Consider the following 16,311-nt stretch of genomic DNA (forward strand, 5'->3'; position numbering starts at 1 on the left):
CATCTAGGAACACAATTAAAACGATGCCTATGAAATATACGTTATGTCTGCTTAATTTTCGCATTGGCGTGTACACTCTTGAACTGTTTACGTTTTCCATCAAACAAAACAAATGCAATACACCCGACTGCTGCTGTGGACAGCCGTGACTGGCTGCAGACCAGGACCAGGACGCACACACAGTTATTTCTTTTATTTCTATGACGTTTGCCACTCGACCCTTACAGCGCCTCAGACTTGTCATTGTTGACAGCTCTTCAACCAATCACCGGACAACTTACTTGGGGGTCCGTGTCTCCACTTCGTTGCCTCTTTTCCAAGGAGACAGCGGCCTCAACTAAAGCCAATGGACGGCGGTTTTGGTGGGAACCAATGAGGAGCACCCCCTCTGCGGACCAATGTGCGGTGTACTCAGAGTGGAGTGACGTGGGGGCGGCGGCTGTTGTGGCGCTGGTGGTAGAAAGCGAAGAAAGACTGCGCGCTCCAGCGAGTGGAGGGGAGAGAAGCGGGCACAGGCTCGGGGCATGGAGGGTGCGCGGGGCCGCTGAAAAGGAGGCGGGGAGCGGCCATGGTGTTCCTGAAGATCCGGGACCAGGTGAGACGGGCAGGGCGCGATAAAGCAGCGATCGAGCTGTTATTTAAGATCCGGGAGTGGGAGGGGAATGGATTAGGACCCACCGGGTCCGAGAGAGGGCATCCTAGACAAATGATGGTGTGCAGAACGAGGGTGTTGGGTGGCAGGTGGCAAGAAGGGATAGCAGCTAGGGAATCGTGAAAGGGTGGAAAATATAGACGCAGTGCCACGGATCAAAGGCTTCAGTAAGAAGGGGTGGGCAATGAGGGAGCAGGAAGGTGGTAATATTGGGTGGTAAGAGCGGGCGGCTGCGAAGGGGCTTGATGTTTATGGTGAGATGGAAGGGTAGTGCCATTGTCAAAGGGTGGGCACTATGGCCAGGGAATGTGAGACACGGACACCTTTAAGGATTTGGAGGTGAAAGTGGTTCAGAATGCCTAGTGGGAAAGGGACAGTGTAGTAATGTGGTGGCTTAATGGTGCGAAAGAAAACACGGGGGCATGCCAGAAATAGTGGCAATTACATTCATGATGATGGTGAAACATTCAGTGCAAAACGGACACGATGCCCAGATTAGGCTTAATAATTAAATCGGGACGTTGGTGTGGGGGTTGGCTGGCTTGTCATGGTTTGAGAGGCACAGGTTGACTAGAGGCAAGAATGTGGGCACAAGAATAATACCCTTGCCACGAGAGATAGTCATATAGACAGGATTCTTGTTACATAGACAGGATCCCCAAGGTGGTAGTATGGGTCCTCAGAGTGAGATTTCGGGGTAGTGTAATGGGGATGGGGGAGGAGGGCGACATAATTTGGTAAATACTTGGGTATAACATTGGAGGACAGTATTGGGTTGGCGAAGGGAGGATGCCTAGGTCATGGGGAGGCAAAACAGCCACGGTGAGAGGATGTGTCCAGGATACCAAGGGTGAGACGAAGCAGCGAAGGCTATAAACTGCTTCTCACTAGAGGAGGTGACACCCGTTGCATTTCCTGGCGACAATACATGGAAATGTACATGGGTCACTTTTAAAAATTGAATATATGTCACTGACCGATTCATAGTGACAGGTAATTGACGAGGAGGGCGAAGTTGATATTAACCCTGTAGTTGTAGGGTGCCCATTAGCACTCTTGTGTATGGGACTTTTGCGTTCCTTTTCGACGTTTTGCGCTTTCCCCATGTCCCAGCAGTACAGTGGGGTACATTGAGTACCTGGATCAAAATGTCACTTTCTCACTAATCAATCGGTTGTCGCCTGTCTTCCCTTTTTCAGACTGGGAAAGAGGAGCATATGCTGTATCCCCCATGCTTTGACTTCCCTATTCCTCTGAAGTGATGTTGTAGCAGCAGGATACAACGTTTAGAACATGGTGTATGCTTGAATGGCTACCTATAAGCATGATGAAAAGAAAGTGCTTTAGCAACAGGGGGTTTTATTTTGTGCCACTAAAGTACTGATTTATTTATTTATAGAGCACTTTACACCAAGGCGCTGTACAATGGAACAACAGAATACAGTATAACAACAACACTTAACAATGGGAGCAAAATTTACATCTTGAATCATTCAACAAAACAGTGTGTGTTATAAAAACTTGTGTGTGCTACACAATGCAAGAGGTGGGTAGTATATGCACGGTTGTACCCCTGGTGGAAGGCAGGGTAGCCAGGGGGATGAGGGTGCTTAAACAGGCTGAGCTCTGGTGGGCAGGATACCCAGCCATAATAGACCGGCTGGTGGGTAGGATAGGATGTTTTGATAGACCACTTTACTGGACTCCTGCTGCGTCTATGAGATGTCATGGATATTATCAAATTCAATGGTATTAAAGTTCAACCGACCTCGGAAAGGCAAAAGGCTGAGTTGCCTCTCCGGGATTCAACTTGCAAACTGGTCCCTTTGCCTGAAGAACGTACCTAACTGTCCGTTATCCTCTTGATTCACCCATGTAAAAAAATAGGGACGAACAGAACGGAGGGTGGACAGGGTTGTAAAACTCAGGGTGGGAATGAGGGCAGGAGCGAACGTACATGAGAAGCGGTTAGTGGGACATATACTCCAAGTGAGAAGAATAGGGTTGGAGAATGTGCAGTGCAAAACGAGGAATGCCCGGCAGGGAGGCAGTACCATCAGCAGAGAAACTACACGCACCCTGTTTTTTCATTTGTGTTTGTTCAAAATTTGAACTTTTGCACATATATAGTACAATAAAGATTAAAACATGAATAATTGACAATCATATCATTTTTAAAACAGAAAATACTCATTTTGACACGAGACACATACTTTTAACACAAAATACTTTCATCAAATTATACATAAAATACATATTACTAACACTTCACACATTCATAATTAATAGTATTTTGCAAATCAGAAAAGAGTAATGATCTTTAAATAGGCACTAATTCGACTTAGTAAAACCAGGCTCGTCCAGCATTCTTATCCCCTTTACAGTCAACAAAACCTCATTACCTCCACTCGGCCTATACCATAGTTCTTGTGCCAGGTCTATCCTTCCCATTGTAAAAAATCTACTCGGAATGCGCTTTCTAATTATTTTCAGATCCGTGCTTTCTACTATTAAATGGAACGATGTTTCCTTACAGTAGCGACACATGTCTATATTTTCAAGTGTGTGGATTGATCTCTTAGCCAATATTTCCCATGTAGGCAGCAGCTTGAGGTGCACATGCAAAAATGTATTCCTTATTCTAGGACACCGGGATTGCTTTAAATATATTGGCAGTGTGCCCAATGGTTTTTCAATTCTGGCCCAAGTGGTATGAAGTTTGTAATTTCTGTTCTTTGGAAGATCATGGCCACATTTATTTTTAACATTGCACATGAAACGCATACCACTCATAAATCTGACCCAAGTAAGTCATAAATCATCATTCAACTTTAAACTATAGATGCAATACATTTTTTATTTGGCAATTACCTTCCTACACAAGGTTTTCCTGCAAGGGGTGGGCCAGGTGGCACTGCAAACTCTGCCCCTTATGGGTGTCGTACATTGGTGAGGTTCCCCATAACGCAGACCTCCCTGCCAGTCCACCCCTGTTCACTACCCTGGTTGAACACGATAGGACGTCATACCGGTTAAGAAGGGTGACATGCATTGTACTCGGTTGAGAAACTGGGTAGCGAGTGCAGGACTCCTAGCTATTCGGAGTGAGAAGAGGTGGTGGCAGAATAGCAAAGGCTCAATGGAGCATCACAATATATGAGGACTGAGGGTTGGGAGTAGGGGCAGAATACCCTGGGTGAGAAAGAGGTGCCGAAAATGCATTCTGAGCAGAGCAGGAGCAGAGTATCTGGGTCGAGGAGAGAAGAGGGGCAGAACAGCCAGGGGGGTAAGGGATAGGAAGAATACACAGGTGTCGAAAAAGGTGTGGGGTCAGTGTACAGAAGGGTAGACTACATGGGTGGAAAGCAGTGGAATACTAGTGGCATTAGTTAAAGGGCAGAATACACAGGAAAGATACCTCCTCTTCGGGAGGGGTCCGGTTAATGGGGGCGTGGGTGTGTGGGGGGCAAGCTATCAATTGTGTTGGATGGGGGCAAAGATGGATATCTTTGCAGTGTGCGATGGGGAAGCAGGAGAACTAGTTCTAATGGGCTACACTTTGTTATGCAGTTGCATTCTGTATTGTTTGAACTCGCCTCGCTCTTCTATTGGTTAATGATTTCCTCTTCAGCGTTTGATAACACGTGCTGATTATTATGTCATGTTTACTGCATTTCTATACACGATGCTGATCGCGTAAATACTCAAGACGATGGGTTGGCCGAAATTGTGTATCGGGCCCAGTGGTTGACGGTTACAGGGGATGCTGATATCCCTGGACGTTGTGGGAAGGGCAGTCGGGTGTGGGCATTGGCCAGTGATTGTGCTCCGAGCTCCCTGTGACTTGCTTATGGTTCTCTATCTTTTGCTGCTGTACTGAATCCGCTGCCAGCTGTTTCCAGGAGGTTATTTATAAACTGAGTGTCTGATAGTCACACCACTCCTCGAGAGGGGGGTGGCATAGCTCTGCAGGCGCACAGACTCCTGGTATGTCAGTGATCGTACTGTACTATTCATGAAACTCGACCTCTATCCTAGCGATGCGCCCTACACTGTGCCTGGCCTCTATGGCTCTTTATATTGTACTATTGAAATGCACTCGCTAACCTACACTTGCCCACAGCTCAATCTTGCCTTGACACTTTACAATGCCGCGAATGCACCGGAATGTCACTCTAGCCTAGAGCACTGCGTGCTCTGTGGACGCCCAGCCGTGTGATTCTGTGCTGTTCCTTAAACTCGGCCCCTACGAAATGCAGTTTGTTCACTGCACTGTCCCAGGCAGGCTTGCGTTTCTGCACTGTACTTGGCTAAAACCGTTCAAACCAAATGATGTTCATTGCTTGACCCTATACACCTTTACTGTAATATTCGTCAAAGCTCCCTCAATGACATGCCCACCTCTACAGTCAGTTGCAAGGATTTGAATGGGGCAGTTTTGGGTAGCAATGAACCTACCTCCTAGCTAGGTAATGTCAGCTGCACAAAGTCGCACAAAAAGTGTCTTGCTGTTCTTAAAGAGGGCAGTATTTTGTTTCGACTGGCTTGGTTTTGTCTGCTTTATGAGTCTTCTGGGCAGATCACTAATCCATGTATCCATCTATCTAAGACGCTCATCTCCTATTTGCAATATTGACTTCTCGCTTGCCACATACCCTAAAGTGCCACGAACCAGTCGTTTTACAGCGTGCGCCCTGGTCCAAACCCGAGACGTGCTCTTCGGTCATCTGACCCGGCACTCAGCGTTGTCCTTGCAGACCCTTCTTGTGGTGTTCCTGGAAATGCAGTTGTCCTCAACCTATGATTCTGTGCTAACCCCGAACAGATGCCTCTGCTGGCCTTTGTGTTTTTGCAGGCTTAGTCAACCTTGGTGTTGTGTTCTAGCTACCGGAACCCGCTCTCTCATTGTAAACACATCAGCGCGATCATTCAAGCCTCTCCCTGTACTCGGTGCAAAACTGCACAAACAACCTTGTTGGTATCATGGCCCTTCCAGCGTTTCTTACCCTGTGTTCTTCTCGAAGCACTGCCTGCGTTCCTCGCCCTATGCGTATTATTCAGGTAGCTCTGCTAGTCACAGAGCCCTGCTGGCATGCCAATGGTTATTTACTCCACTTCACGCTTTCTAGTTTGCCTTCATGCAACCAGCCTTCTATTGCTTGTGAGCTAGTCTGCCTTCGTTCTTTGCGTGTGTGTGAACACAACTGTAAGACTACAATTCCATGCACGTAAATAAAGCTTCGCTAATGTGCTCCTCGCACAAGCATATACCTTTGCTAGCATGCCTGTAAGTAACATATTACACACCGCTTTTTTGCCTTGTTGAATGCCATCCTTTTTTTATGCATAAGTATACCTTTTCTAGAATGTCATTTGCACCCTGACCAATGTTTTCCAAGAGGCCTTCCGCTCCTTGCGAACAAGCTTGCGCCCTGCCAGAAAAATGTCCCATATATGTGGAGGTCTATTCCTATTCCTGCCTTTCTGCGCACACGTCCCATAGGGCAGCGATGCACTTCAGAAACGAACGACACTGGGCCCCCCCTTGCACTGATTTGGCCGCTCCTATGATCTAAGTGGTGCGGACGTCCTACTTTTCTTTCGGTTGGTGCGCTGTTTAACATGGGCCCTAGTGGTATGCTACTGTCGTTTATGCGCACACCAGCAGGGATTGAAATTGGCATTTGTTGCTCATGAGCAAAAAGCAGATCATGTGTATCAGTTATCACCCGTTAGGCAGGAGCTACCTCTGGGGAGCTTGTACGTAGCAAGACTCGAATCGTGTATCTGTTTTTATATTATCCAATATGCTTTAAATGTCCCTTTTTGTGTGCTCTTTTTTTTTTATACACATTCCCAAACCTGCATAGTTAATGTTACATAGCCATGGTTGTAAGGCACCACTGGTCTGGGGAGTTAAAAGAAGCTGTTGGTTTTAAGCTAGCCAGGCTCCCATTGGCTATGTTTAACCAGGAGCTAAATATCTCCCAGCAGTTTCGAACCCTGCACAATTTATTGTTCTGCTGGTTGGTGCACTATCATGTCGTGCACGCTGCCGTAAGTTTGTGTGGTTGGCGATCAACAGTTGACTAAGCCCACTCTTTAGATATTTGTACCTCCTAGGTTTATGGTAATACAAGATATTCTGTTGGTATGCTACTGTGTTGTGTGCACGCCACTGTAAGCGTAACTCTCTGCCTTAAGCCACTGAGCTAGACCAGTCCCGCTCTGCAACTGTTTATGTCCACACTAGGTCGTTTATTTTTTTTTAACATTTTTTTTGTGGTTGGTATGCTACAGTGTTGTCTACACGTGTTGATACAAGTATATTGTCCAAGGTCAAATGTGAGTTAAATCAGTCAGGCCGCAGTAGATTTGGATCGGCTTTCTGTTTCCCGTTCGATGTTCTCCGAGTTATCCAAGGTTAAGATTTACTTGTTACTGTTTACTTAAACCATTTTTTAATTAATGGCGCTTGTGCACACACTTTTAACTGAATTGCCTCATGGAACATCGGTTACTGTATTCTGAATAGTTTTGTTTTTCTTTTGTGTTCTTTTAATGCGCTTGGCTTGAGTTAATTCTTGGTTCATGTTTCACAACGCTTATGGCAGTTTCTCGACTCATAAATCATGTACATAATTACAAAAAACATATCTCCAAGCAGCTCTAGAGTCACAGCAATTGTTATCTCCTCAGTACTGAATTCTTAGTAACCATGTGACGCACTGCTTGTATGTTCCCTATGCTGGCAGAACCTTTCTGTTGTACACACGCATATTTTCATTCGGTTTGGCTTGTTTTCCGACATGCTCTCTAAGCCTTTGGCAAAGAGTTCTTTACGTTTTATTTCAAGGTCTGTTTGCTTATATTATGAAAGTGGTATTTCATTCCAGAAGTGTGGACGGACCTGTTCGTAGTATATTCCCCTTTTTGAAGCTATCTGGGAACGACAAAAACCAAATTGTTTAACGTTTTTAAACCCACTGCTGGTATTGTCCAGGCGTTTTTTTTTGTTTCATGTGAAAATACATAATAAAATGGCAGGTTTTTTTTCAGAAGGGAATATAAATGTGATTATTATATTAGCATGTGATCATTATATGAGCAAACAAAGTCCGAAAACTAACCAGATCAGGTAATAATCACTGAAGCATTCTCGTGTCAGTAGATTGCTTTAGTAATCCGTTTTAAACACTTGCAGTTTGGTGTGCACAAAATGTGCACTCGCCAATGGTGAGTGATAATTTACCATTGGCCAGTAAGAAAGGGTGTTCAGTGTGATTATGCAAAACAGGCCTTCGTGCCATGGTGGAGTGCCTTCTATGCCTGGCTAGTGGCCTGCAACACCATATTCTTACCTCAACGGATTATTTTACCCTTGTTAGTGGGAATACAATTTCTGTGCTGTATCTTTTCATGTCCTTGCGTTGAGATGGCACTTTTGGGTTTTAGGCACTTGTTCATCAGTCTTTCTTCCAATGTAGAGATGCGTTCATCAGGATATCATTACTAAATGAGTTTCAGATAGTTACATTCTATATACAGTCATAACATTTACTCGACGTAGTAGGAAGGTTTTCAAGTTGCTATGGCCAAGGTCCAAAACTGCTTTTGCAACGCACTCCCAGATTTCTGCAGGACAACCCCACCAAATGTCTTCAATACAGCTATGGGGTGAGGCTGTCATAAAACAGGTAGATTGCTCTGCCCTGCTCATTAGGTTTGCAGAAGTCACTGAATACACGATCACCACCCAGCATTGCTGGTTCTGTCGCCGAGAGCTACATCCTTTGCTCCCCTGAAAGAGACTTTTCTGCTTTTCCAGTAATGGTAACACACACAAAACATTGCTCTTTTAGTACTGTGCAAGCCCCCTGAACCTCTGCTGCCTGCTTTATTAATAGTCTGTAACACTCGTCTGTAATCGTAGTTGTTTTATTATATCTGCTAACAGACTTCACCCAATAATTGACGTACAGGGGATGCCTGCCCTGAATCTTCGAATTCAATTTCTGAGTCCGTTATCTGAAAAGTGCTACGAGCCTGCAATCACAAATCCCATTACATGTCTCGCACTCTTAGAGGGTTGACTATGGTCATTAAAAATGTTATTCAGCCTATCAAGAGCAGTATATTGCATGGATTATCTTAAAGGTGACTTTTTTTTTTATTTGAGGCTTCAATTGCAACCGGTCTTATAACTGAAAACCTAGCCACTTCCTTTCTTATGAGCTTCACCTTGTTCAAGGGCTCCTCATTGGCTATCCCACAGTTGTTTTCGAAAATCTAATTTCAATCTTGTACCCATCGGGTTCAAATTGTACTGCAATTTCTGTTTCCATCCAATATTTGTGAATAAACCCATGCCTGCTCCATCGTGTTTACTTTCCAGTTCCTTTAGCAGGCTCCAAAATGTGCACGTGTCACTAGCTATTGCTAATTGACTTTTGGCGAGTACGACATTTTGTGCAGTGTGTGTGTGTGTATGTGTAGAATTAGAGATGGCTATTGTCTTTTTTATGTCTTGCATTTTGACATTCTTACCCCAGCCTTTAGTTTACCTGTTTTAGCCAGTTGGTTACCCATCCATGTATCGGAGATATAACCCCATGCACTATTTAGTTACTCCTAGTACTATGAGCGCCACACAAAGTTCACTCTCCACTAACTATTGATGAGTGATAATTGTTCTTGGCAAGTAAGAAATGGTGTGCTTTTAGCCTGTGGAGAACAGACCTTCATGCTATGTGCTGATGGACTATTCTGCCTGACTAGTAGCTTGCAACTTAACATGTTTAACCCTTTGACGTACCAGCCTGTGCTCCCTCTCCATTGCATTGCATCAGTCTTAATGAGTGGGCAGGCCTTCAAATTCTTAAAAACCCCACTAGTCCTGCAGGGCGAGTTTCTTAGTTTACATACTCGACCCAAGAGAAATGCACTTGCCCCAAGGTGACTGGTGACAAATATTTACCGGTGTATGTCGTTATAAGCACACTACCTATTTGGTGCAATGCTTTCAAGCATGCACAGTGACGTTTTTATTTGGCCTTTACTGCAAACAAAGTGTGTCTGCAGTAAATGAAAAATAAGTTTCTAACGTCCTCATACTCGCCACCAAGGTCGAGTATCGTGCAAATGGTACTCGTCCTTCATAAAAACTATTCGCCAATGCTACTGGGCTAGTACATTTTGCGAGCTGGGAGTAGTACAGCAGCGTCATTCCTTCCTGCAGGTCTTTAATAAACTTCACATTTAACCAGATCGCTTCATTGTCCCATTCTGTTTTGTAATGGAGCCTGTGATGCAGGTATTTAATATCTCTGGAAACCATTGAAGACTTTTACCCTGAGTAGCACCATTGATCGAGTCCCCGGGCTTTGCTTCAACTTGCATGTGGAAAATGGATGCCATGTCATGCCTGGTATGATTGGTAATTTTTTTTTCTTGCTATTACAGATTGAAACTCTCGTAATTTTGCAATCCCTTGTAATCCGACCATATTATTTTACATGAGTTTTGGTAGGAGGTAGGCAGTGTACTAGTGTTTTGCTGAAATTCAATGTACTGTTTGATCGTAGGCTTTGGTAGTTGTCTGGCCAGGTAGGTGTTTTTTGGCAATGTGCAGATGGGTGTCTGTGTATATTACAGCGCCTCGATGTCTCTGGGCTGCAAGTGCACTATACAAATGCAAATGAATAAAAAAATATATATATAAAATGTGCGTGGCTAGTTTGGTTTTCTGGTGTGGGGTTGAGTCTTGTAAGTGTCCGGGAGTTTAGTGTCTGTGCTTTCTAGTGTTTTGTGGGAGCTGCTGCTAGGTATATGTGAAAGCGTGTTAGGGGAGCCATTTGTAAGTTTCTGGCAGTTTCATTGAGGAAAAGTTGTGATTAATCTTGTAATCAGAAAATACTAATAGATCAATACTTTCCAAGCTGTTCCTCTATGGCGTAAAGCGTGCAAAATTGATCAAATCCGCGAAAAGACTGGCAACTAAGTTAATACAATCTTCAATAGCTCAGTTATTTAGGGACATATTTTAATTTCTGCAGTCTTTTGAAAGGTGCTTTCTGGCCTAACAACATTTACTCTGAAGTCAATGGTGTCTTGAAAATGTATATCCTATCACAAAACCTAATGTGTACTTCAAATGGATGGTCCACAATAAACAAAACTTCTCACTTAAACTTTTGGAAAATTCTACTTTATTAATTTATGAAATATGATAGTACATTTCAACAGTTAAGTCGTTCTATACAATCTATATTTTGGTTAGGGTCCATTAGTGGGTCACTAAGTGTGATCAATATCATCTTTGCTGAAATAATCTATAATGTTTGATACAATGTTAGAATCATTATAGTCCATGTTTTCCTCCACACTTACATATGTCTTTACAAAGTACATTGTTTTTCAAATCTTTACACAGCGCATTGCATCTGCTCTTCCCCCGAACATCTTAACAGCAGAATGAAGTCTGGAGCACATGGCATTTCAGAGAACTGGCGCTATTTCTCAGTCCTTCATGATCTCGCCGTGCCCATTGAATGGAATTGTTAGCCGTGATTGGTCATCTTGATTCCAAATCATGACCTGCTAGTGGTCTCTTCATTGCAGGTGCAAAAGCCCCTGTTGGTGGAAACGTTTTCTAGCTCCTCTGTTTCTAGGAAAACCTAGTCCAGCAGAACTCTTGTCAAGTTAGTTCTGCTGGTTCTGGGCTGATAAGACTTTGGAAATGCATGCTTGCAGTTTATCCAATACATATTCGGATTTTGTTGTTGTTCCTAGTGTATTAAGTGCCAAAGGAAAGGGATATTATTAGTTGATGCAGTGAATGCTTTCCAGTATGTCATGTATGGCTTTCCATAGGTACTTTGACAGATAATCAGATCCAGATGAGGCAGGTAATGCAGACGCTTTCAAGGGGCCCTATTGATATGTCTAGCTCTGCAATTGAAATTAGTAGGTACAAAGTAAGAATTGGGGTGGGCGGGTAGTTGTGGTGACCTTCTTATAGCTAGAATTGAAAACCTGTGCGCTATGCAAATACAGAGGTTTGTAGTGCCTCTTTCTGTGGCATTGATGGTATGAAGTATTGTCTTTCTGTCTGCCTCTAACGGGCTTCAAAATGTGCACTTGCTGCTTTGCATTGGCTATTGGTAATTTAACTCTTGGAGGGCAAGAAGCGGTATGATGTGGGTGTGCTATCTTTTTATGCCTGGCAATAGCTTAACTTGAAATGTTCACCACTGCTAATAAGGCAGTCAAACATGTGATGGCCACTTCTGTATCCCACGCCATTACAAAGGCTTTTCTTGCCTTTCATGTGCAGGCTTGGTTCTTTTGATCTATGCATGCAGTTAATTCATCGTTGGGGTTATTTGTGAGGGGAGAGTAGCATCTTCCCAGTAACATTAGCTTTGTGCTGTCCATGATTTTGTAGTGGATTGGCGTAATTCCCGGAGCCTCTTTTGCCTTTCCGTGCTCTAGTATTCTTTGTATGTGTCAAATACAAAGTGCATTTAATTGTGCTCCCATACTTATTTTGGTGAATGCTTCAGCCAGAATATGTGAATGTCCTTTGATTTATCCAAAGTTTGCACGTCTGCTTTGCCATCAACAATTGCAAAAAGCTAAGAATCATTTATGTGGGATTTTGATGTTGTGATCTGCTTACAACAAGTAGTAAATGATGATCTGTCTATTTTTAACTCTGTAACATTGGCTTTTATTTTCTTCCTTGCTCTCAAACGCATTTTTTTTTTCCTTCTTGATTTTAGGTTTGCTAGTTTCGGAGATGAGTGTGTCTGTGTTTTGAGCTCCTAGATACAATCTAATATCAAGTACATTGAGCTGATCAGCATCTTTTGTAATGCTCGCGCTATAAGCGGCCTTGGTTGAAAAGGTTAGGACCATCACATGAACATGGATTTCCAATCAATTTAAGTGAAATAAAACATTTGGTTTTGTTTTTCTATTTACTGCTTCGTAAAGCGGTTTGTGTGACATGCTCCTGTGTCTATTCGAATATATGGTCAAGTACTGGTCCTGTTTTAAAAAGAAAAAATATCTTTCAAGCAATATAGCATGTCTGATTCATGCCCACTCAGCAGTAAAAATTAAATCTGATTGCAAGCTACTTGCATTGCATAAGAAGTCACTTGGCGCCTCTGTTCTCCACGTACACGCCGTATCCCCCTTTCTTACTTGCCAGGAGTACATTATCACTTGCCAGTGACTAGTGGCAATTGAACATTTTAAGCCCTGGCCTGCTAACCCCCTTCAGAGTTCAGAATAGTATATTAGTTTTCCACAAAACCCAGTTTCCATTCTAAATTCTTCCCACGTTGCAGGGCCTGACTCTTTCAGAACACTAATTTCTCCATGATCGTATAACATCATCCCAGAGGAACTATGGACGTTTTCTGCAAATAAATGCCCGATGATTGCTTCAACTGATAACACGTATGAATTCCAGTCACCACATATAACGGACCGTATTATTTTAAACACAGATTCCACCATTTCTCTGTCAAACTGTAACATTTTAAATGATGTGTAAGACTGTCCTTAAACATTCTGACAGTTCATGTTTACATACCCATTACAATTTTGCAATATTTAAGGTTGCTGGCAGACCTTAAATATCTCAGCTCTTGATACGTGTGGCTTGCAATTATTCTACCTTATTAAGAATTTCTGCACTTGGATGCTTCTTGAACACCTCCTGCTAGCAGGCCTGCAGTGCAACAAAGTGCGTGTTTGTGTGCTTCTTTGGCCTGTAGAATTGTGGTAATTTGTTGTAGATTGATCTCGCTGTACCAGTCATCCCACATTTCAGGAATACCAAATCCGTCAAAAAAAGATTGTGCTGTGAAGTAATGCCACTGGGTCTTAATACAAGGGGGCTAACCTTCTTGCAAGCTCCTAGCCAGCCATAAAATAGTAATTTGCCACTTCAATTTTATGTTCACACAGAGCACCCAATTTCTTACTTGCCAAGAGTGAAATATCACTAGCCAGTGGCTAGTGTAAAATGTGCACCCTGCCTAATACAAATCTATCACAAGGACGCTGTTGCAGCTTTATTAGCTGCTGCACAGGATGGTTTTGACTGCCTCTTATGTCGCTAAACGTTTTAAAATTTTTCCACAAATGTTTTGTGAACTTTCTTAACGTTCTTGGAAAAATGTAACCGAATTGAACAATCTGGTGGGAAAGCTGCTATGATTGGCACAATACATATCAAAGTTGCTTGCTGCAGCAGTTCCTGCAATGTTGCAATGAACACGGTCCAGGTTGTAACACACTCTTGTTACCAACTTGCTTTCCTAGTTTCTTTTTGGGAGCCTGTGAACAATGTCATCATCCATCCTGTTTGCAGATGTGTGCTCTCAACATTTAAAGTAGTAGCATTTGCTATGCATCCAGTTTTGAATGGAAATCATGCTATGTCTAATTCTCAAAAGTAATTCAAATCTTTGGCTCTTCTGTTCAGTTTTCAGTTTACTTGAACTGTATTCTGGCTTTGGGCCATTGCAGGGAGATGTAGCATGCACATATCATACAATGCCAATACATGAGGTATAAGAATCTTTTAAATAAGACCATAAAAAAATTAGTAAGTATCTGCTGTTGATGCAAAACCAGTCCTCCAGTCCTGCGTTTTCTTTACTAAAACTGCGATAGAGCTTGCTTTCTCTACATATGCTCCTGTACTGTCAATGGGAGCCGGCGCGTTCGGAGAAAGTAGTCGGAATGGTGCTTTGGCTAAGCTTGGGGTGGAGGAAAATATCAATTGGTTTTTGTCTGCAACGTGTCCTCTTGTATTAAACGAGGGGCGTTGAATTGTTGAATGATCATCTTAATCACCGCAAATGCTTTAGGTGTTATTGAAACCTCGTTTTCTAGTATCAGCCATGTCTATTTTTGGTCCATTCAAAGCTGTGCAAGTAGGTCAGGGTGGATTTCAGTTTTTACCTGTTGGTTTTCCATGTCGTGTATGCCTCGCCTGGCCTGAATGCTGTGCTGCCCCCCCCCCTGTATGAACCTGAGACTGATCATGTCAGGGTGCTCTAAACCTGTCGGGACTCCATTGCTAGTACATCTTTAATGGGACCGTAGAATGTTTCAAATTTGTGTATGGTTTCCAGTATGGGCAGCATCGAATATTGGTGTCTGTTCCCGAAGAGGCTTGTGAGTATTGATGGGAGGTTCGATGGAGAAATGTAGAACCATGAAAGATCATCTGAGAAAAACTGGTATAGAACTGCTTTAGCTCATGAGGCATTCTGCGGCCATCTCTTTATGGTACACAGATAGAATGGTGTAGGAGAGTGGTCTGTGATCTGGACCACTTCGCAGGGCAGATGAAGAAACTAGAGGGGAGGGGGAAGCGGTGTAGCAGAATAAAAGTAGTATTACACAAGATGATCCTCGGACATTTTGTAGTTTTATATTTTAAATTAGATCCATTTATTTTCTTTTTGTTTGTGCTTAGTTTTGTTGCCAGCCGATTCTGCTCATCTCTGCTTTCTCAGGTTATAAATTTGAATGCATAATAATGCAATTCTTTTCAATAAAAACAATGCCAAAATAGTTTTCATCCAATGAGCTTTTCCAGTGTAATTGCCAATTAAGCTAGTCATTTGGCTTGCCATTTATTCCGTTTATAATGCTATATAATAGGATATCTATTAGCAAGAGGTGTTCCTATCTAAGTAGAGATTCTGACACGGTAGCAAGAGGCACTGGCCTTTCACAGGCCTCTTTTTCAAGGTGCATAAAGTTTATCTATGTAGATATATTTGACAGCTGCTACACCGCACTACAGCATACTTTCCACCAGAACCTTTCACTTTTTTCCTTAATCCTGTAAGAATATTTTACACACAGTATTTTTGTAAAAGCATTTTTGAGTACTGTTTTAAATAGTCCTTTCTAAAGTTGTTTACACATTTTTGCAGGGGTCAAAATTGGAATTCATGGAGCAGGAGCTTAGGATTTCCGTATAATCAGGAGTTACTTATCGCAACCAATGCGCATACTGTTGTTACATCAAAGTGAATTAAGTTGTGGGAATTAACTTCGATGCAATTACTTCGTGTCGAGTTAATTTAAATATCTATATTTGGGTGTAATTAGTATAAGGGGGATAGGTGGCGCGTGGGTGGTGGTTTGGCGAATCTAGGGGGATATGTCCCATTCTATAAAATAAGTAAACAAAGTAATTGCATTGAAGTGAATTACTACAAAGTACTTCACTTTGATATAACGGCATAGAACCGACCCATGAGCTGTTAAAGTTCAGCCATGTGACTGGAATGCCTGAAATTGTTGGGATGCATGTTCAGATCGCTACCCCTCCCAAACGATTCAGATTGTGTAAAATATATTAAAAACGTAGAGAATGTGCAGAGAACGGTGTAGGGTGAGGGGAGAACCTGAAGTAGCTGACGGGAGATGCGTGTAACTCAGGAGCTTGTAAATCATTGCTTTGCGATAGTGTCTTTTAGAATACATTGCATGTATGCACCAGTCATAACAGAAAGTAGTTACATTCAAGAATGGGCCCGAATCCTTGCTGGCCGTGTTGGAAACACAGAACAATGAGGCTTCATCTTTTCGCTTGATTTTTACATTCTAATTCCCAGATG

The 16,311-nt window shown here is 42.8% G+C and overlaps 1 protein-coding gene across 1 annotated transcript in view; it reads left to right on the forward strand.

The window, feature by feature from the left end:
* The first annotated feature begins 413 nt into the window (after positions 1–413).
* The window catches only part of ANKRD28 (ankyrin repeat domain 28), a 1,823,421-nt gene continuing 1,807,523 nt past the window's right edge, over positions 414–16,311 (forward strand). The window contains exon 1 of the mRNA XM_069648906.1: positions 414–595. Coding sequence (XP_069505007.1) covers positions 569–595 — 27 coding nt within the window. The 5' untranslated portion in view covers positions 414–568. The remainder of the gene's footprint in view (positions 596–16,311) is intronic.

Source organism: Ambystoma mexicanum, chromosome 2q (genome assembly GCF_040938575.1).
Source record: "Ambystoma mexicanum isolate Mex_15411 chromosome 2q, UKY_AmexF1_1, whole genome shotgun sequence".
NCBI classification, from domain to species: domain Eukaryota; kingdom Metazoa; phylum Chordata; class Amphibia; order Caudata; family Ambystomatidae; genus Ambystoma; species Ambystoma mexicanum.